This window comes from Anastrepha ludens, chromosome 2 (assembly GCF_028408465.1).
Source record: "Anastrepha ludens isolate Willacy chromosome 2, idAnaLude1.1, whole genome shotgun sequence".
NCBI classification, from domain to species: domain Eukaryota; kingdom Metazoa; phylum Arthropoda; class Insecta; order Diptera; family Tephritidae; genus Anastrepha; species Anastrepha ludens.
Window position 1 is genome coordinate 74,356,945 of NC_071498.1, and position 23,015 is coordinate 74,379,959.

Here is a 23,015-nt window from a genome sequence, read left to right on the forward strand (position 1 = left end):
TGCTATGTCCAATTTTCACCCGGTTCACTCATGTCCACCAGCGGTACCTGTCCACCATTTTCCACATCCAGCCACTCCTGCTACTGCTATGCCCACTTTTCACCCGGTTCACCTATGTCCACCAGCTTTACATGTCCACCATTTTCAACATATGGTGATTACCTCACATATGGCAGATTACCTTCAAAATGTACAATCAGCTGTCACAATACTGTTGTGAAAGTTTTTCTTCATACAAATTATTTTTACGGAATATTTCGGTGTTTTTGGTTTGTTTAACTATTATTAATTTAATTACTAATTTAATTGCGCAATTGGCTGCTTATAATAAACAGTTGGAGGAAATCCGTAAGCGACGTTTACTGAGGTTTCAAAAAATACGCATTCAAAATTCTATATTACATTTTATAATAAGCAATAAAGACCAAAACGTCAATGGGCACATGCTTTTGTTATTTTTATATGAAGCATAGTTAATAAATACCTAACAAACATTTTAATAGAATTATGTCTACAAACCTGTTTTCTTTGCCGGCATCCATTACAGTTACAACTAGTTTTTTGTAATACAAATACAGTTGCTTCAATAAAAAAAAAACACAATCAAAAATGTCTTCTAAAAATAATATTTTGCAGTATTTAATTTTCATTTCATTAGACTCAATAATTTATATGACATCTGTATGCAAGTTCTAGAGAAAACTGTACAAAAATAAGGCAAACTTCTAAAGATAACTCTTGAGTTCAAAAATTTCATAAGTCAGGTTTCATCTCTACGGCTATTTATATTGAGTTCATTATTACTATTACTAGGTATTATTAATACAGTTTTTAATTTTATTATTATTATTTTATGTAGCACATGGGCTGAAAAGTCCCGATTCCAACAGTTTTATTGCATTGACCTCTTTTTCAGTTAGTACTGTCTTTAAAGTTCGCGAGTTATTCTGCTAAGAGTGGCGGTACTTTTGTTATTTTCAAAACAATAGATCAAAAAGTTGTGTTTTAATTTTACACTGCTTCTTGTTGGGAAAAAATACCGTTCGAGCGAAGCAATGGCTTGATAAGTTCTATGCGAGCTCCGCTCCATTAAAAACAACAATAAAAAGATGGTTTGTTGACTTCAAACGTAGTCGTAGAGTTACCGATTATGATCAACGCTGTGGACGTCCAAATGAATGATCGTTTTGGATGATTGAAACGTGAAAATGCGTTAGTTTGCTGATATCGTAAAGATATCAATAGAACTTGTTGGCTTTATATTGCATGAGCATTTGACTATGAGAAAGCTCTGTTCATCAAAGTGGGTGTCACTTTCAAAACACACAGTGTGTCACAAGTCAACGATTACTGGCTATTCGCAGACCTAAAAAAAATGTTTGCCGGTAAGAAATTTCGCTCGAATGAAGGGGTTATCACTGAAACTGAGGCCTATTTTGAGGCAAAACATAAATTATTCTACAAAAGTTGTATCGAAATGTTAGAGCGGCGCTGGAATGATTGCGTTGTTCTTGAATCAAATTACGTTGGTGAATAAAGCTAATTTTGAACAAATGTATTTTCTTCGTTAGAATCGGGACTTTTCAGAGTATTTGTTATACATCATAAAAATTATTTTTCAATTAATGCTTTTTCTGCATCAAGTTATCGTTTGCGAGTGCTTCACAAGACGCAAAGGTCCCTGTAAAAATACGTGTTCTAGACCGACTTCTACTTAGTTGAGCACGTCGTTCTGCACCTGAAGGTCTTTGCCGCCTTTGCCTTTGAATCCGGTTTCCAAAAGCTGTTCCCGTTTGTAAAGCCTCTAACAAACTGTCCATAACTCCTTCTTGTGTTTGTGTAGAATCCATGTCAACGAGTGCTAATTTAAGCTGTTGGCGCTCTAATTGCTCCCGTAACGATTGTTCTCGAGCATCCTGGAGTCTTCGTTTTCTACTTTCTTCTTCCCGTTGGTGGATATTATCCTGATATGCTTGTATAAACGCGTCCTTAAATGCCTTTATATCCGTAAAGAATTCCTCCATAGGATATTTTTTATGGTCGAATGCAAAATATTCCCCCAAGTCTTTGTAAAGTTTTTCCATTTGAACCTGCATTTTTCCTAAAACAAAAATAAAATGTTGATAAAAAAGCACTTTAAGTTATGACATATGTACATTAGTTTTAACGTTAATAATTTTTAAAACATCAATTAACTTCATCCGCTAATATATACGAGGTGTGTACAACAGATAAGGCGAATTTTAAAATTTCGCAACTTCTTTGATTAATTTTTTTCGATAGCAGAAAATCGTCGAACACACAAAACACTTGCCTTATTTATGCCTCTCACAAACAAACTAACTATGATATATTGCTAAAATCGTGAACATATTTTCGAGACGAGTGTACCAACATAAAAAAAAATATATAATCGAAAGTCGAATATTCGTAGCCCGCGAAATTTGAAAATTCGCCTTGATTTTTGAACACATCTCGTAGATGTATACTTAGTCCTGCCATATATTTGGTAACAAATTTTACAATGCATACAGCGAGAACGAATTCGCAGAAAAGTTCCGTTATTTCTCTAGTTGTTCGTGTAATTTGTCTACTCATAAATTATATTTAGTTTTGTGCCAAATTTCGCTTGTTAACAATGGAGTGGGGAAATCGCATTGCAGTGATTTAATTACACAAGTGTGGTAAAAGTGCAAGTGAGATATACGAATTGCTGAAAAAACTTACAATAATATTTCGAGAATGTTTGTTTACCGCACGATCAATCGTTTTTCCCAAACGTCTGAAGTGACAGACAGAAAAAGAAGTTGACGCCCTCGCGTGGTTCGAACCTGTGCATCCATAAATGCCGTTCGAGAGAGAAATTTCAGAAATCCCCTCAGGTAGGCGAAATTGTTGAAGTGCCAGTCTAGCACTAAGCCACAGTTTTGATACCATTATGAGACCTCCAACAGACAGATATCTCCAGCCAGCCAGAGTTGTTGATATAATGGAGAAAATTCATGGGATTTAGGTTGGCGCACTGACCCAGGCTGTCGAAGAAAGGGGCATCCATTGATCTTAATCGTCTAGCTGCCAAACCCGGACATTTACAGAGAAAAGGCTCGACAGTCTCCTTCTCTGAAATGTCCCCACAGCTTCTGCAATGGGGGTTAGCTAGCTTTTCCGCGTATGTGCCGATCGACCAGTGATCGGAAAACACAGCTACGATTTGGAAATTGAATGGTGAGGGCAGCTTGACTATCGGAGAAATTGTTAATATCTCCCTCGCTCTCGCGTTCCCTAAGCATTTAGCATACTTGCCGGATCGCACAGACAAAGGAGATAGATAAATTGGCTGATTTAGAGAAAACTCCTGCTCCGACTCCCGATTTCATCTTGGAACCGTCAGTAAAGATAGAGTTGCAGGTTTCGGTGCAGCTTTTCCTCTCGATCCAATCGTCCCTATTTGGAAAGATTGACTTAGCACGATCCTCAAACTCTAGTTTGCGGATAGAGAGATATGCTCGAAGTTCGTAGAAATACGGTGTTAACTGCCCGAAAATGCTACCATGTCCTTTGAAAGATTGCCTCCAGAGGCCAACCTCCTTTAACCTGATTGCACTTTGAGTTGCGAAGGAAATAACGTAACAGTCGCTTCCCATCGAGTGCGAAAGGACATTCAGGTCAGCACTGGGGCAAGTTTTACATGCTCCGGTGGTGCCAATGCATGCAGTCCTTTGCACCCTCCCCAGTGTAGTGATATTATAGCCCTTCCGAGAGCTTTCCACCAAACCAGGTATCCATACGTTAAAATTGGTAAAACCACTGGGCTGTACATCCACAGCACGACCTGTGGCTTGAGTTCCCATTTTTTACCGAACACAGGTTTGCAGAAGTACAAGGCTATACTGGTATTCTGTGCCCGATTTTTAATGTGTAGCTTCCAATGGAGTGTGGAGTCAAGTATCACTCCAAGATACCTAAATTCGGATGAAAGCGCGAGAACGTGGTATTTTCATTTGGGAAGTCGAAAGAGTGGAGGTATCTATTTTTTCGTAAATCTTATGCGGTTTTATGCATGACGTTTACCACACGTTTCTCAGCCTCGTCGTCCAATTTCGTCAACTTTACTACTACATAATCCATTTGCTGTCTTGACTACTGCGCTACAAGCTTGACCATTTTTACCAAAATGCATATCTATTACTACTCCTTTCGGATACGAATTTCTCTTGGAGTTTTCGTCTACGATGACAACCACGTCGTTCAATTTGATTGGGTTTGCTGGTGGCTGATATCACTTTGCACGTCTGGTAAAACAGGGGAGATACTCCTAGACCCAGCGTCTCCAAAATTGGTTACCCAACTGGCTAGAAATTTTAAAGTTTTACCGGAGAGCCGATCCAGAGTTGGCATTATCTGTTAGTTCTCGAATACCTATAGAGTGTCCCATCAGACAATGGTTTGGCGTAAGAGTTTCATCTTCAACTGAATCAAGCGGCACGTAAGTCAGTGGCCTTGAATTTAAAATGTTTCAAGCCTCCCATGATCTTACACTGACGAACCCAGGGTTCTTGGATCAGGCAGATATCATGTCTTCCTCCCTGAGGATGGCACAGAGGTTATCGGCTAAACTAGCGTGGCGAAGGTTAATCTGAGCTACCCCTAACATTTCTTTGTTGCAGGATGCTCTCCTAAGCCTGTTTTATGGCCTTTCCAAGCTCCGAGGATTTCATGGAGCTCTTGGCTTCGGGTACAGCGTCCGTCGCAGGCGGCCGTAGTTCATCGAGCTGATTTGCTACTTTCCCTATCCCGTCCAGTTCGAGATCCGGAGAACCACATGCGAGGAAGATTTTGGCCGGCCTGTGGATCTTCGGACCCTCTAGCTTTACTTTCGGTAGCCAAACGCGCGCTCTGGTTATTCTAGGCATCTCCGAAGCAGGACTTGAACGAGAGCCCTTCCCAGGCATTGCTGACCTCAGCAACGCACTTCTTCAAGGGCCCCTGGAGAACTCATCGACGCACTTGATCACCCTACAGCCACGGCAGATATCTTCCGAGTCGAAAAGAGGTACCTGTCCCTGGTTTACCATGAGGTATTCGACAATCATTTCTGACAGCCGTCCCTCAATGGCACCCCAATTGGCCAGTCAATTGGTCTACAAGGGAAACTTGGAGGTGATCCCTGGCCACCTGGCTATAAGCAACCCTCGCAGTCGCAACCACCACACTTGTTGTAGGGCCCTCAGCGACCTGAGAAAGCAGAAAATCAAATCTCTCCAATAGAGAACGTGGGACCTTACAGCAAGATTCCGCTCCAGCCCATAAGGGAAAAACCACCAAAATTCACCCAGCAATGACTAAAAAACAATATTTCTGGGTTCATGCAGCAGAAGATTGGTCATCTGGAAGTCCAGATTTGAATCCATTGGACTACATTTTGTGGTCAGAATTGGAGAACATGCCCTGTCGAAGACCTCACAGAAATTGGGAGAATCTCAATCAATCTTTGGTTCGAGCAGCGACTCCAATATCCATGGAAACCGTGCGTGCTGCAATAGCGAATGGCGATCATTTCGAATGAAAATTGATTTTGTTTTTAATATTTGCATGATTAAGTAAAACTAGCTTCATTAAAAAAAGGTTTATAATTGCATATCTATAATGGACTTAACTTCTAATAGAACTTATGGTAGGACTAAGTAATATAAACTAAAAATAACCGGAGAACGTAATATCAGAAAAAATTATCGGATCAAAAATTTGGTGGCTATCATGTAGATGTACTAATTGTAAAAATGAAGTAGTCATATTAGCAGTTTAAAGATCACTGACCAGTTAAAAAAAAAAGAATTTTGCGAATTTTTCAAAGACGATATGGAAGAATTGATTGAAGTATGTAATAACTTAGTAATATTAGGAGATTCTAATATAAATTGGTGTATAGACTCAGTTTTTGTATACTTCACATTGCATTCATAATTTTCCTATTTCTTTCTTTGAAGTAAAGGAGTTCGAATTCAAATGCTAGCTTTATCTATTATTTTCTATTGAGTATCTTTATGGCTTACTTATCAACAATAAAATGTGCAATATTTACTTCTACGATCTTTTCATCCAGATTATACTCTGTCTTCACTTCCATTGTTGTGTTATTTGTATACCCTTGAATCTATCCGTATTAAAATGCCAGGAATAACGATCCACATAAGATCAACACTGAAATATTACAGTTCTTTGAAACGAAACGCTTTGGGATAAAGCAAATATTAAAAATTCGTTTTAAAAACAATTATCTCTAAGCAAAAATTCATTCGCCACTGTAATTCATTTCGCTATAGAGAATAGATGATAACTTTGAATAACTTAGACATTTGTTGCTCGACTTTCTTTCGTTTTAAAAACACCTGCCTAACTGTCAATGGTGACAGATATCACTCCATGATCACCAAATTTTCGCGTTCTTTCATCGAGGAAAATTAGTTGAAGCACACTAAAGCACTGATGGTACATACGGCGTGGCAGACGCTGAATTTACTCAAGACAATGTTTCCTCGGCGGTTCATCTCCAAAAACGTCTATTTCGACTTTTTTTCTCGTTATTAGATAGCGTTGGATTTTTTGACTGTGAGACTAGATAAAGATTAAGGTGTACACTAATGGTCCTCAAGCGCTGGATTCTCTGAAGTTCAATATTCGCGGGGAAATCGACGCCATAACCTTAAAAATGCTCCAGTATGTTATGAAAGCTGCAAAAAAAGAGACTCACTGGAAATGGTGACCATTTTGTCGATATTATTCACGTTTATTAACCCAATAAATTGAAATTCTAATCGGAGTAAGTCGAAACTTATGCATTTTTCACTAAATTATTTATAGTTCTCATGTGTCAAGTATAGATGGAACACCTTCTACTATGAGATTTACATAAAATAATTTACAACTGGTTTGTTCTGTATTTTGTACCATTTTATGTTTTTATCAATTCAATTTTATGACTTATTGTGCGTCCAAAGTAAACATTTCGCCACAAATTTTTGTTACACGCGAAAATGTTTAGTCACATCAATTAATTTAAGGGGTTATATACCTTGTGTTGGACTAAAAACTCGAAACTTTTTTATGGCATATTTAAAAGTACATCATCTTAAAAATATAAATTAAAAAAATCATAAAGATCGGAGCACTAGAACGAAAGTTACAGACCGTGGAAGCGCGCAATTTATCCATAAATGAAGTGCACGCATAACTTTAGACGCGATTATTTCGAAGTCGTGTGTTTTGAAAATTACCGTCATGGTGATCATTATTTATCAAAAACTATTTGACCGATTTGCATAAGCTTTTTTTTTAATTATTCGAAGTTACAACCTCGTGAATCTGAACGGTTCACTTTTTATAAATATTAGTTTGCTGGAATTACAATAATTTTTTTTGTTAATTTTTCAACCCCTCAAAAATCGTTTTTTTTGGTGCAAAACGGTTTTCATATCGAGAATTTTTTTTTTTTTTGGGTAAATAAACCGTTCAGATTCACTAAAAAACATTTTTCTATAATAATCATGTAATTTTTTTGATTTCAGTTGAGCTGCTCATGCGCTACCGTGATCACCGTAAGCCTCTTCTAAAAAACGGCGTTTCGAGGGAGAGGCGATATCAACAATAAATAATAACGTTTTTTAAATAAAAACACGAAAATGTACTCTTCGAGATTTATGTCTCATTTAAATAAAAGTTCTAAAAAATATTTAAAAAATCCATTTTTTCGGGCTCGCAAGGTATATAACCCCTTAACAAATAGGTATACAGAGTGAACGATATGAAGTGTTACCAACTTCACACTGTAAAACAGCTCATGACATCGACGTCAAAATTGTTCTAATGACAGTTCAATATATCGTTTATGAGCCATCAAAAGCATTGCGTCTCAGTTTTGTTGCATTTTTGTTTTTCTGTGATGGAATTCAAACGTAATAGTGTGATTGCGTTATATTTGGCTGGAAAATCACAACCAGCCTTTTTTCGTGAGCTCAGTCACCCCAAAGTGACTAAAATGTTTGTGTATCGCACTATAAAACGTTACAATGATACTGGTAGCATTGCAAAACGCTATGGAGGTGGACCAAAAAAAAAAGCAACAATGCCAGAAATGGTTCGGAAAGTGAAGGCTCGACTTGATCGAAATCCACGTCGAAGTGGAAGAAAAATGGCCAAAGAACTGAAAATATCGCAAGACAGCATTCGACGCATATTGAAAAATGAGCTCAAGGTCAAGGCTTACAAGTTCCAAAAAGCACAAGATCTTTCACCCCAGCAAAAAAAAGTTCGTTGCGAAAGCGCAAAGGAGTTGTTGCGCTTGCGCGAACGTGGCGAATTTCCTAACATTGTGTTTTCTGATGAAAAAAATTTCCCAATTGAGCAATTCATAAACACTCAAAACGATCGTGTTTACTTGACCGAACGCTCATACGAGAATTTGAGCCTACGTATGGCCACTCGAAGCTATTTCTCATCGCAAGTAATGGTTTGGGCCGCAGTGACCGCTGATGGACGCTCTCCAATCGTTTTTATCGAGCCTGGTGTCAAAGTGAATGGGACTTATTATCGGGAAAATGTTTTAGAAGCTGCTTTAGAGCCGTCGACACGCAAACATTTCGGTCGTAGACCATGGACGTTCCAACAGGACTCGGCACCGTCTCATAAAGCTCGTGTGGACTGTAGACTGGAGAGAAGTTTATACCATCAAAGTTTGTGCTTGAAAATAATACTTTTGAGCTTTATTTCAACAGTGAAACCTGAAATGTAAGGCGTTTTTCAATGGTGCGCTTCAACTTTTTTCCGATAGGGAGGGCGAGCGACGCAATACTTTTTATTTTTCGCTTGTCATTTATAAACTTCATTAGTATACATTTCATCATGGAATGCTACACACTTGATTGAAATTTATAAATTTTCCAAAAAATCATCTTCAGTGATGAAGCTCACTTTTAGCTCAATGGCTTTGTCAACAAGCAAAATATGCGTTACTGGGCAGAAAGCAATCCACACGTGATTCATGAGGCACCGTTGCATCCCGAAAAAATCACTGTTTGGTGCGGTTTACATGCCGGCGGCGTAATTGGCCCATATTTTTTCGTTGACGAGAACGATCGCCACGTTACTGTGAATGGAAATCGATACTGCGACATGATAAACGATTATTTTTGGCCGCAATTGAATGGTATGGACTTAGACGACATGTGGTTTCAACAGGATGGGGCCACAAGCCACACAGCACACGCTACAATTGATTTGTTGAAGAGTAAGTTCGATGAGCGCATTATATCCAGAAATGGACCGGTCGAATGGCTGCCGCGCTCGTGTGATTTGACGCCTCTAGACTATTTTCTTTGGGGTTATGTGAAGTCATTGGTCTACAGTAACAAGCCGGCGACGATTTGTGAGCTCAGAGCCAATATTGAACGCGAAATTGCTGGAATTTCGGCCGATTTATGCAAAAGAGTGGTCGAAAATTGGGTTCAACGATTGGACTTCGTAAAATGTGCACGCGGAGGTCATGCAAAAGAAATCGAATTTCATACTTAAATGTATATGTTCAAACTCGATAATAAAAAAAAAATTATTAAAAAAGTCAAACCGTTTGTGTTTTATTCAAAAAAGTTCAAAAGTTGAAGCGCTCTTACTGAAAACCCCTATAATTGGCGCGTACGCCCTTTTTTGGATGTTTTGACCGAGTTCCTCCTCTTTTTTGTGGCGTGCGTCCGAACGGCAAATATTTTTATGAGGAGCTTTCTCACGGCAGAAATACACTCGGAGGTTTGCCATTGCCTGCCGAGGGGGGATCGCTATTAGAAAAATGTTTTTCTCAATTTTGGTGTTTCACCGAGATTTAAACCTACGTTCTCTCTGTGAATTCTGAATGGCAGTCACGCACCAACCCATTCGGGTAGGCGGCCGAAGAGGAAAAAAACGTATTTAAATTTAGAGAGACTACATTAGAACTTTATAATATACATATGTAAAACCGTGCAAAATAAATCAGATTGGTTGGAAATAAGCAAGAATATAAGATAAGGGTAAAACTGCTGATTATGGTAAATATATCAATTACGAGAGATGTATTTCCCAATCCACAGAAAAAGTCAATGATAACTTCGATCAAGAAAGTAAATATAGCAAAAAGACAACTTTTGAAAATATTTGGGAAAGCGTAGTGATAAAAATAATTCATGTGAAACAGCAATAAATTAAATCATAGATTAATGGAATACCGTTGAAAAACAAAATAAACCTATGGCGGTTTTTTAGATCTTAGGAGGGAATTTGAAACGATTGGTAGATATTTTATTTAAAAAAAATGTACATATATGAGATTCCAGGTATGGAACTAGAATGGCTTAAGTCATACTTGGAAGATAGACACCAAGGAACGAAAGTTAATGGTAAGATGTCGGAATAGAAAGACTAAAAAAGAAATATAACAGAGATCAATTTCGGGACCTATACTATTTACTTTGTATATATGTAACAGTCTGTGATAGAAGAAAATAACCGGTTTTTTTCTTGTAGCTTCATAATAAGATATACACATGCCCCACAAAGTCTGCGTTCACCCGAATAGCCTTCTTAAATTTATTAAAGACAAAATAGAATATTATAATTAAATTGACATCTTTACAATTTGTTTATTCACTACATTCCCAGCTTTTAAGGGCAAAAAAAATAAGATTCCTCACTTCACTTTTTAGATAACGGGAAAATAATTTCAGCAGCATGTAAATGTGGCACCAAAAAGTCTGCGTTCAGCCTGTTTATTTTAATGATACCGTTAATTTTAAGATATTTTTCCTTGTTTATATTAATTTTGATTGCGCATTACTTCGACTGAATGTTAACAAAGCTTTGTTGAACATTTTATTTATAACTGGAGATATTAAAGAACATGGAATGAAAGGGAAAAGAAATAAGCGTTTCTGAGAGGAAAATAATTATAAAAATGTGGAAAGACGGAAAAAGTTTCCGAAATATTGGAAAATCTATTGGGAGAACATATTCCTCTATTCAGCGAATTGTAACAAATTTTCGGCAAATTGGACTTTTTACATCTAAGCCCAGGTCAGCGCGTCCGAAAAAATTATCGACCCGGGAAGAGCGTTCTATAATCAACTTGGCAAATGTTAACCCCCGGATTACATCCTCAATATTAGTTAAAAACATACATAAATCAAACATTTAAAAAAAGTATTTGCGCTGAAACTGCCAGAAAAGTTCTACGTCAAGCTGGATACCATGGTACCATTTCTCTTGTGAACAGACGTAAACGCATTCAGTTTGCTAATGAGTACATAAATAAGCCTCCCGAGTTCTGGAAAAAAGTAATATTTTCAGACGAAAGTAAATTTTGTATATTCGGAATAAAAGGCCGTCAAATTGTTTGGCGAAAACCTGGAACTGTTCTTGAAAAGCAAAATCTTGTTGGCACGGTTAAGCACGGAGGTGGCGGGGTTATGGATTGGGGCTGCATGGCGGCAAATGGGGTGGGTCAGTTAGAATTTATTGATCCGACGATGGATAAATGGGGATACTTGAATATACTAAAACGGAATTTAAAGCAAAGTGCAGAAAATCTCGGCTTATCAAGAACATTTTGATTTCAACAAGATAACGACCCGAAGCACACAGCCGAGATCGTTAAGCTTTGGCTCTTATACAACGCCCCAAAACAGCTTAAAACACCGCCACAGTCCCCAGATCTTAACCCCATCAAGCATCTGTGGGATGTATTGGAAAAAAGAATTCGTCAGCAAGTGATTTCTAGTAAAGAAGTTTTGCGGAGTGTCATGCAGGCAGAATGGAGGAAGATAACAGCAGAGGAAACAGAGAAACTAGTAAGTTCACTGCCAAATAGGCTGAGTGAAGTCCTGAAGCAACGTAGATTTCCAACTAAATATTATATTATATTTAATTTTTGCATATAGCATATCATGTTTTTGTATTAGACTTTAAGACTGAACGCAGACTTTATGGTCGCTTTATTTACTTGCCATTATTCACCGTTATATAAAAACTTATGTGAGGAATCTTGAAATTAATTTTTGTTTTTGAAACTTAAACATATAATAAACATACAAATTTATAAAAATTACAAAATCAGGTTGTGTGTTTCATTCACTAAACAGTTATTGTAGGGTGAACGCAGGGGGCATGTGTATATCGTTCTGCTTTTTGCTGCATAATAGTCCCACTCAAAGGCTACGACGCCAGTGTTAAGGTTAGTGTCGTTCTAAACTTTCGCGTAAACGCAGCCAAACAAAAAGGAGTTAGAAGTACGCGAAGCATTATTTTACGCACGCATTCGAAAGGGCCGAAATTATCTTACACCGCGGCTGCAAAAGTAATAAAAAAATCAAAAAAGTTTGTTGTGATGTGGAATCAGCGGTTTAGCTGTACAAAAATGGTGATGACTTTTCCGAGCGCGGCTTGAAGCGAGTGTCGACAAAAAAGCAGGATAAAGCGATCGTCCAACTTTTTAAGCGGGGCTCTTCTTTGTGACTACGTCAAGGAAGATCAGTTCTTGCTGAAAAGGGAATAGATGTGAGTATCAACACCATCGGACGTCGACAGAAGGAGGCGAACATATCCTACTGTCCCACTTCATCAAAACCACTGCTCTCAGAAAAACACATTGAGAAACAACAAAACAAGAAAATGGTGTCACAGTATTGGACTGGCCTTCCCAGTCCCCAGACGCCAACCTCATTGAAAATTTGTGGGGAACTATGAAGCATCTTGCCGGAAGGCCAGTCCATGATTTAAAGCAACTCGTGGGTCAAGTTCGAAAAATCTAGTCCTGTTTGTCGACGAGCTACGCATAGTTCAAAGCATGAAGAAGATGCCAGGCTATACTCGACAATGATGAGGACTACACGGCTTATTGAGTAATTGTAACTCATAGTTTTGTACACACTTTCATGTAAAAAAATTTGAAATACATAACTTTTATACTTTATGAATAATCGCGGTTCCTGTTTTCTGACACAGACTGTACATGGCGGCCGCCGTAGCCGAATGGGTTGGCACGTCTGCAAATGAAACAGCAAAATGATAGAAAAAGTTGTTTACTAATAATAGCGGTCGCCCCTCGCCAGGCAATGGCGAGTGTATGTATTTATGCCATGAAAGAGCTCCTCATAAAAGCTATTTCCCTTAAAAATGTAGGTCCCTCCATTTGTGGAACAATATCAAGACGCACGCCACAAATAGGAGGAGGAGTCCGGCCAAACACCTGACAAAAGTGTATGCGTCAATTATTTTTTTTTATGTGATAACGTCTTATATAATAATTCGATGCTCATTTGTCGTTATCTTGCTCATGCGCCGTTACCTTGCTTGAACTGCAAGCGAGAGCGCGGAACGAACGACAAACAGCACAATCGGCCCCGCGTTCGGCAACGTTCGACATCTGGCTCTCTCCTACTTGAGTGAGCATATATATGTATGTATATGCGCATTTGTATATAAATTCACATACTTGTATTTGCATATGCCTTCTTCCTGTGTGCATGGTAATGAACCATTTCTCTGTTGAGAATAGGACGATGATAGAAAAAGTAGGAAATGAAAGAGGGTGTTTCGAGTGTAATGTGTCTTGAAAAAGGCAAATCGATGATGTTGCCTCTTAGTATTGTTGACTTATTAACGTCTGATGCACAATCGAAATTGAACATATCTATCTTTCATGAATTTGATAAATGTTTCGTCATTTTTTTTTAAATGATTATCAAAAAATTTAAAATAATACTATGTGCTGATGACACCCCGATTTATGCTGAAGGAGAAAGTGAGGAGGAACGTCAAAATAATATATTAACTGATATATGTTGACTAGGCCACTAAATTATTAAAAATGGACCAACTTAATTAAATTAACAAAGACAAAAAAAGCTAAAACTTAAATTTGCGGTGCATTTATGGAAATAAAATTAAAAAAAAAAAAAAAACTACTTACCTAAAACATCAATCTGTTGACGGCACTCATATGAAAATTTGCCCATGACTTCGTTAAATTTATCATCATCGGATTGAGGGACCTTATTGTTTTGTAAATCTGTTTCTAGACTTTTTATAGCCGAAGTCATATGACGCATAGCCTTCTGAATTGAATCGGGGTTTACTCGAGAGGCTTTATCTATATGTGTCATGTCATTATAAAAACATAACAAATCAGGAAAATTAGCTTCTACACTTTTTACCAAATAATGTAGTAGAGTATGTTTGTTATCAATATCTTTAGTATTGGAGAGTTTTGCAAGATATGACATTTCAAATCCAAACGCTGCTTCGCTTTTTGATCCGGAATTTAAATAATTTCCCATTAATAGAATTAATTCTAAAATTTTGGCAAACTTTTTGCTGTTTCGAATCTCTTCACATGCTGCTGTTCCAGCAACAATATCGGGTTTAATGTCTTGAATTAAATCAGCATAAATCAATTTGAAATTAAGATTGTGAAGGCGAGGCAATAGTCTCTTTATTTCACCAATGGTTGCCGCGAATAGTTCAATTGGTGACAATGGATCTCCCCTGGCCTTTATATCTTGCAGTTTTTTCAATTGATCTGGCGGCGGTAAGTACTGGATCAAATTCTGCAATATATTTGATGATAAAATATCCGTATCACAGCGCAATAGACAAACTTTAATTTGTTCATTCGATAAGTGTTTTAATGGTCCACCAAGCAAAATTGCCAAATTTTGCGCCGCTTTCGAATCTAATACTTGCAACTCAATACTTTTTTTAGCTACAGTTATTGCCTTATCGACCGCATCTTTGTGATCTTTTTTAATGGGTTTTGAGGAAAACCTTTCAGCAAGTTCGGAAAGAAATTGATCTGACGCTAAGCCGTCTTCTCGACAGCTAAGCCAAAATGCTTTCTCCGACATAGAATGGGGAACTATAACTTTCCAATTAATGCGTTTCATTGGGTTTCCGACCTCCCATTTTTTTTTTGGTTTTAAACCCATTGGAAGCTCGTTAATCGAAGAAGAAAATTGATTTCGAAATTTAGTTCCAGGTAAAGGCACTGATCCAACTTGTAGAGGTGGTGGTGGTGGTGGGGGTGGAGGTGCGCCTATCCCTAAATTCGGCATTGGCGGAGGTGGTGGTGGCCTTATAATGATTCCTGTTGTAGTTGATGCTGACGGAGGTGGAGGTGGTGGTGGCGGTACAACAAATGTCTTTGGTGTGGCACATTCTGATGGTGGAATGATTGACTAAAAATATAGAAAAATTTTACTACATGCTATAGTTGTTATCAACGTCAAACACTGATATCTATTTATATAAATTACAGTAAATGTTGAATTAATAGCAGTAACTGGTAACATTGAATGTTTGTCGAAAGTAATTTGTTTGTCTAAAATTTTGGTATCTGTAATTCAAATTTGACAGCCGCGAAGTGAAGAGTCAAGTATTCAAGGCTATCCAACGACCAAAAGAAAAAAGTTCAACACTATCAACAACAATCTATGGACAATACAACGCAGAAAACAGTAAAGGTATTTAAACCTTTCGTAGTCTCAGAAATGAACAATCACTCGAAACATTCTTCTTCGCCAAAACTGAGAGAGCGCTATCGAGCCATACTGACTAAAAAATTTTTGTTGGCATATATAATATCATATCACATATATAATATCATATATAATATAATATATAATATATGTAATATAATAAGAAGTAAGAAAAACGAATATGAATTTGCCTTGATGGTGACAGCAGATAGCAAAACAGTGCACGCTTTCTAGGCTCAGTAGTAAGTTAACGTGTAAGCGAATAAAAGAAAAGTAATAGAGTGATTCAGACTTAAGGTAGACGTGTACATTTAGAAGTACTGAAAATAAAGTAAAGCAAGTTACCGTTAATTTGGGGGATTTTATTCGACAATCCAGTGAAGGATCTCAGAGAGTTATCGTAAGAGATTTATATGAATTTCAACGTAAGAAAACTAGTTACAGTATAAGATATGTATTATATATAATATAATTATATAATATATTCATTAAGCAAATACTGAAATTGAAATATCGAAATTTGAATAGGTCGAGCCAAGGAGTACCAAGTCCATTATATTTAGTGATCTGGAAAGAGGGTAGATAGTCAAGGAGGGAAGGAGAAAAGTATCAGAGAAAGAGATAGGAAAGAATAGAGACAGGGATAAAGGTAGTTAGTCCTGTGAGAATTTTCCAGATTCATTAGCAAATCTGTAAATATCCCCCAGTTTTGGAGAACGAATATAACTCATTCTGATGACATCGAAAACCAAAACTCATAGCCTTGCTCTAGCAAAGACAGGACACTCACAGAGAAAGTGCTCAGTGCTATCCGTCTCCTCCAAGCAAGACAGGCACATTGGGTCCTCAATGATTCCAATGGTGCAATAATACTGACCATCAACCAAACGTCTTTCCTTCCAAGTTTTAGTAGAAAGTTTGACAGTTTTCTGTTCGGACTTGTCACAAAACACTTTGCAGTTCTGCAGTGTTTTAGAACGGACATTCGCCCTTTATGTAAATTGCGTACATAATCGCTGATCCAATTCATGATTCCTGTGGAACTGATTCCGATTACTGTGGGAAAAACCGCTGATCCACGTTTGGCCAATTCATTGGCAATTTCATTTATTTGAACACCGGAGTGTCCTGCAACCCATATAAATATAAGCCTGTTCTGTCTCGCGACCGAATTAAGCTTCTTCTTACATTCTTGTACAATCTTTGAGGTTTCAGTGCAGCCTGACTGTCACTGAAAACTTCAATCTGTTTCCCGATCCATCTCCTCTCCATTATCCATTCGGCTACTTTCAGGATGGCAAAACTTTCCGTTTGAAAAACAGTTGCCGTTTCCCCCATAGCATAGTGATACTTATTACTATCGTTTAAGTGCCATCCGGCCAGTGCCGGATTTACACAAAATGCCGCCCTGTGCACCATGAAGAATGCCGCCTTAATTTTTTAAATTTGTGTGTGCATGTTTGTATTATAGTAGAGAAAATAGTCGTTACACAATAAACAGAAAATGAACGTTCTGCACTGCAGTTTGTTGACGCTAATGTGTTAAGGTAGTAGTCTGGTAACTTATTTTGAAAATTTCGAATTTCGGTTTTTTACATATTTTGAAAGTGCGATATATTGGTAATATACTGTACAAATCTTAGACCGAAATTCGAAATATTGACGAAATTATAGCACATACATGAGAGCGGCTCGAACTTGCGCGCGCTAAGCCGCTAAAACTTTAAACGCGTTTTTCTCAAAACAACGTTTTTCCGGATGGCCGTCGTGAAAACAAATTTTCTATCTAACGGATGGAGCTGAAATTTAGATATGTTTTTCTACACATCAATAGTTCTGGCGGGTAGTAGATTTAATTTATTTCGTCCCTAACTTTCCATTTTTTAGTCCGATTTCCACTTTAAAAAAAAGGCCATTTTCTTACGAAGTAAGAATTGTTATTATGTTATTGTTAATATGTTATTTTTTGTCAAAATCATTTGATCTTACTACCCGCCAGAACGACAAGTACACTGATTAATAAGCAATTTGTTTTTTCTGTTTCAGATGACCACAAGTGACGAAATCACGCCGGCCAGCCACTATACCTCTTTTTTCAAAAAAAAAAGCCGCTTGCTGCAGTGTACAGAAATGGTATCAAAACATTAAAAAAAAAAAAAAATTTTTTGTACACCTTCTGATACCTTTAATAACATATCAGAAAATCAAACCGATTGAATTTTATTTTCCCTTCCAAAAAATGTCCCAAACATGCCCTTAAAAAACGTGTAAGTTACCAGACTACTATTCGATATGCTATCTCCACATTTGGAAACTCAGTGTATAACTCGTTCGTCCGCAGAAGTTTCAGAAGGTCGGATGGCGAGTTACGTTCTATTTTTCGTTCAGAACAGTACGCGTGAAAATGAATCATTTCGTCAGTGAATGAAATCTCAAGGTCTGAAGTATAAGCTTTTCTCAAATATTCCGATCTTTCACGAAGCTCTTTGAAATTCAAACCTCAAAAATCAGTAATCACTGAAAATTTCTCGTATAACCTTTCATATGCTTGGCTTCTCTTTCTTAATTCTGAATCAACGTTGTCTAGTATGATATTGAAGGTATTTACTCGAAAATTATCGCTTCCTGTCAACCGGTCAGCTTGTAACTTTCTTCTTCTTTTTCTCGAAACAGTCGTCTGATATTCTTGACTATCTGACATGTTCAACGCTTCTTTTCCATAAACTTCAAATTGCATTCGTGTATCTGCTACTACTTTTATTAGTCCACGATAGTCATTAACTACATCAGTAATGTTGATTTCAACTTTCTGTAATCTTTTACTAACCGCGAGGAATCGTGAAAGTAAAAAATGCCAAAGAAAGTGCATGAATGTTATCTCAAGTCTCTCTAGTTAAATCCTCAGTACTCTAGCTTCTTGTCGCGTTATAGCATTCTCACTTACATCTTCCTTGAATAAGATCGGAGTTTGAATGATTTTGCCATAGTAGGCAAAGATAGTAGACAAAATATTTTGTTACATCAATACGGTTATCTATGTATTATTAAGAACATATGTTAATAAAAAAGCATTTGAATGCTTTTACTGTATGCACCTGCTTTCTAACCTTGTTTTAGAAGGACTGTCGGTTTTTAACAATTTAATATACAAAATCGAATGAGTGATCAATTTTTTCCTGCGCCACATTTGTGCTAACCGGACTCTCTCCAACTTCGAAATATTGTTTTTATTGCGAATAAAATCAATTTTTATGCCCTAGAGAAGTCAATGAATAAAATCGCTCTGGTGGGTATTGTGGGCCACGTATTATATAACCATAGATAACGATTATTTCTGCGTGCACGAAGGTTTCTGAAGATGGAATTGCAAACAAACTACTAATTACAACAATTACCATGAATCAACATTGTTTGATAAGTAATTCTCAAAATAACAGTTTTTGTCACTCGAATTATATATATTTATAATATATGAAAAGAAGTACTTCATTTTTTCATACACACTAATGCATTCGAGAGATTTTACGTAATTTAAGTAAAAATGTTATTTTATACATTAAAACCATGACGTTTTTCAATAAAAGGTTTGGTTTCTCACAATTTCCGACACTGTCGGGTAATGTGGGCCAAAACACTTTTTTTAGGAACGTATAATTAACCTTCAGAAATTAACTTTGCTATTCTTACAACTATTTCTCGCATAGATGAATGATTAAACTTTCACTAACTGTTAGAAACTAATTCGAGATGAGCTTCTTATTTTCTCCATAAGCGTTTTCCCTAAGGTGGCCCCTAATACCCGCCGCTCCTCGAGTATACATTTTTTTTTTTTTTCAATTCTTCTAGAATCTGCCGCCCTGTGCGCAGGCACCGTTGGCACTTAGTGTAAATCCGCCACTGCATCCGGCTCCAGATCCTATTTCATTCTTGGACCCATCGGTGAAGAAAATATCCCTAAAACCTCCCTCAATGCATTCTGGATTGTTCCATTGGTCCAAATGAAACTATGAGTATCAGGTCGTCTTAAGGTGACAAAAACAGTGGATACTGCTCAGATAGCAACTTAAAGATTTCTCTGTGTCCCGAAGTTCCATCTTCCAGCCAGAAACCATATTTATGGAATGTATACATTGTTTTTATTGCTATCTGTTGTATCTTAAGATCCAAGAGGAGCAAATCAAGCATAGCATTTAGGGCATCACCAGAGGTTGCACTCGTGGCACCCGTAATGCATAAAAATACACTTATTTGCAGCCTGTATAGATCCCGGAGTGTGGACTTAACCATGCTCCGTCGCCACCATACTACAGAGGCGAAAGTGATGATTGGTCTGATAAGTGCTGTGTGTATCCATAGGACTACAGCAGGTTTTAGACACAAGGTTTTACCAAAAGCTCTGCGGTATTGCTGAAAAATCCTTAATGCGCGATTCACCTTTAGTGAAACGTGTCTCCCAAGTCAGCTTCTTATCCAAGATTACACCTAGATATTTAACTTCACAAGAAGGACCTTTCAGTGTTGGAAGACCAAGTCCGTCCAATTTCCGTTTTCTAGTAAACAAGACTATGGTTGTTTTGTTCGGATTATCGGAAAGACCTTGTCTCATTCACCAGTCATCGATTTTGTGCAGAATCCTATGCACTTTCGAGCAAAGCCTTTTTAAGGCTTTATCCAATGTTAGCGCACAGACATCGTCCGCTATTAGAGATCTACGACCAAGCGCCACAACAGCGAAGAGAGAACACCCCCTTGGGGACATCCTTGGTTGGCCCTGACGGTGATTAGTTCGCCACTGTTATCACCAGCAGTTAACAGCCTCCCAGAGAGCATGGAATATATCCACTTTACAATGGTTTGATTCACTCCATGTCGTTCGGCAGAAGAACATATTGAGCCGAAAGTGGCATTATCAAAAGCCCCCTCAATGCCCACGAACACGCCCATTGTGTAATCATCAGCTTCCAGCCCAGCTTCAATTTTGCTAACAAGATCGTGTAAGGCTGATTCACATGATTTTCCACTCCGGCAAGCGTATTGATTTCTACTAAGTGGACTTCTCGGCAATACCCCTACTCGAATATGTTTCTGCACCACTCGTTCAACCCGAACGATGTCAAGCTAATTGGTTTAAAACTTTTTGCTAGGGAATAGTCATCTTTTCCAGGTTTCGGAATTAATACTACTCTTACGCGTTGCCATTGAAATGGTATATGACCAAGTGCACGACAGGCTGTGAAGATCCTTTTCTGGCCCTCAATCAGCCTGTCTCCTCCTTTCTTAAGCATTGCTGGATATATTCCGTCAGGCTCAGGGGACTTAAAGTTCTCAAAGGAAGACAAGGAAAACCTTATCGGTTCTTTTGCCACTATCCGACTAGCATATACCAGCTGCAGAGAAGGTAAATTTTTTTTTTATTATTTCCCTTTTTAAATTACAATCTGTTAAATTTAAACAATAAGTAATTATTTTTAAAGTAGTATTGGAGTTCTTTGTTCTCTAACCAATGCTATTTTGCTTCAGATTATGCTACATTATATTATTTTCTGAGTGTTATAATTATTATTATTATTCATTTTTTTTTTCTTTATTGTTTTGTTGATGCTGTATTTCCTAATTGTGTCATTTATTGTGCCGATATTGAGGTCGCTGTGGATCACGTCGTTTGGTATATACCAGCCTGCTTTTGTTATTGTTCGAAGTATTTTAGATTGGGTCCTTTGAATTATTTTGATATTAGATTTTTTTGCTTTGCCCCAGATTTCTATCCCATATTTCCAAATGGGTGATTGATTTGATTATAGGTTTATATATCACTACTTTGTTGTTAAGGCTTAGTTTAGATTTTTTGCCAACAGCCAGTATAGTTGTCTGAACTTGTTTTTGATTTCATTTCGCTTGTTTTCTATATGTCGTTTCCAATTTAGTTTTTCATCTATAGTTAAGCCAAGGTACTTTGCACTAGGGTGGATTTTTGTTTCATTGCTTTTTATTGTTAGTTTGTGTTTCTTAGGCTTTCTGTTTGTATAAATTACTTGTACCGTTTTATCTTTGTTGACTTCTATTCCCACTTTATCGAGCCATGATACAGTGTCATTTATTGTTTGTTGAAGAATGTCAGTAGCTTTTTTTTCTATTTTTTCTGATGCCATTAAAACCGTGACATCCGCGAATGTGGCTATCATGCAATTTTTCGATGTTGGGATCGGTATGTCTGCTTTAAATATCAGGTACAATCGAGGGCCTAGGAGAATACCTTGGGGCACAACTGCTGTCATTTGCATCACGCTTGAGCATTCGTCTTCAAACTTTATAAAAAAATGTCGGTTTTCCAGATAACTTTTGAGAATGGTGAAGTGATTCCGTGGCAATATTTCGCTTATCTTGTGCAGTAGTCCTTTATGCCACACCCTGTCAAAAGCTTTTGCAATATCTAGGTAGACAGCTATGCAGAACCTTTTATTATCCATATCATCTAGTATTTTGTTTATAACTCTGTGGACTTGTTGCACAGTTGAATGCTGTCGTCTAAATCCAAATTGATGGCATGTTATTATATTTTTTTCTATCAGAATTTCGTCTAATCTGGCAGACAATCAGCACATTGAACAAAATGTAAATACGAATAACCCAGAAAAGAGAATGAAAATGACGACCTCAGCAGAAATCAGATATCATTTGAAAAATCTGAACAGTAAAAAAGCACCGGGCTTCGATCTGATAAATGGTAATATACTAAAAGAACTACCTGATGTAGCAATTACATATATACGACAAATATTCAACATCATATTAAGGACACAATGCTTCCCACGCCTCTGGAAAGTGTCACAAATAACGGCAATCCCCAAACCAGGTAAAAATGCAACAGAAACAACATCATATCGCCCCATCAGTCTCTTGCCCATTCTTTCAAAAGTATTTGAAAAAATATTCTTTGCCAGATTAGACGAAATTCTGATAGAAAAAAATATAATACCAAGCCATCAATTTGGATTTAGACGACAGCATTCAACTGTGCAACAAGTCCACAGAGTTATAAACAAAATACTAGATTATATGGATAATAAAAGGTTCTGCATAGCTGTCTACCTAGATATTGCAAAAGCTTTTGACAGGGTGTGGCATAAAGGACTACTGCACAAGCTAAGCGAAATATTGCCACGGAATCACTTCACCATTCTCAAAAGTTATCTGGAAAACCGACATTTTTTTATAAAGTTTGAAGACGAATGCTCAAGCATGATGCAAATGACAGCAGTTGTGCCCCAAGGTAGTCTCCTAGGCCCTCGATTGTACCTGATATTTACAGCAGACATACCGATCCCAGCAACGAAAAATTGCATGATAGCCACATTCGCGGATGTCACGGTTTTAATGGCATCAGAAAAAATAGAAAAAAAAGCTACTGACATTCTTCAACAAACAATAAATGACACTGTATCATGGCTCGATAAAGTGGGA

General features: G+C 37.4%; 1 protein-coding gene across 1 annotated transcript in view; it reads right to left on the minus strand.

The window, feature by feature from the left end:
* Window positions 1-610: 610 nt before the first annotated feature.
* Window positions 611-23,015, minus strand: part of LOC128871857 (protein diaphanous) — a 41,590-nt gene continuing 19,185 nt past the window's right edge. The window contains exons 4-5 of the mRNA XM_054113982.1: window positions 13,991-15,254; window positions 611-2,101 (exon numbers count right to left, since the gene is read on the minus strand). Of these exons, the coding sequence (XP_053969957.1) occupies window positions 1,623-2,101; window positions 13,991-15,254 (1,743 nt within the window). The 3' untranslated portion in view covers window positions 611-1,622. The remainder of the gene's footprint in view (window positions 2,102-13,990; window positions 15,255-23,015) is intronic.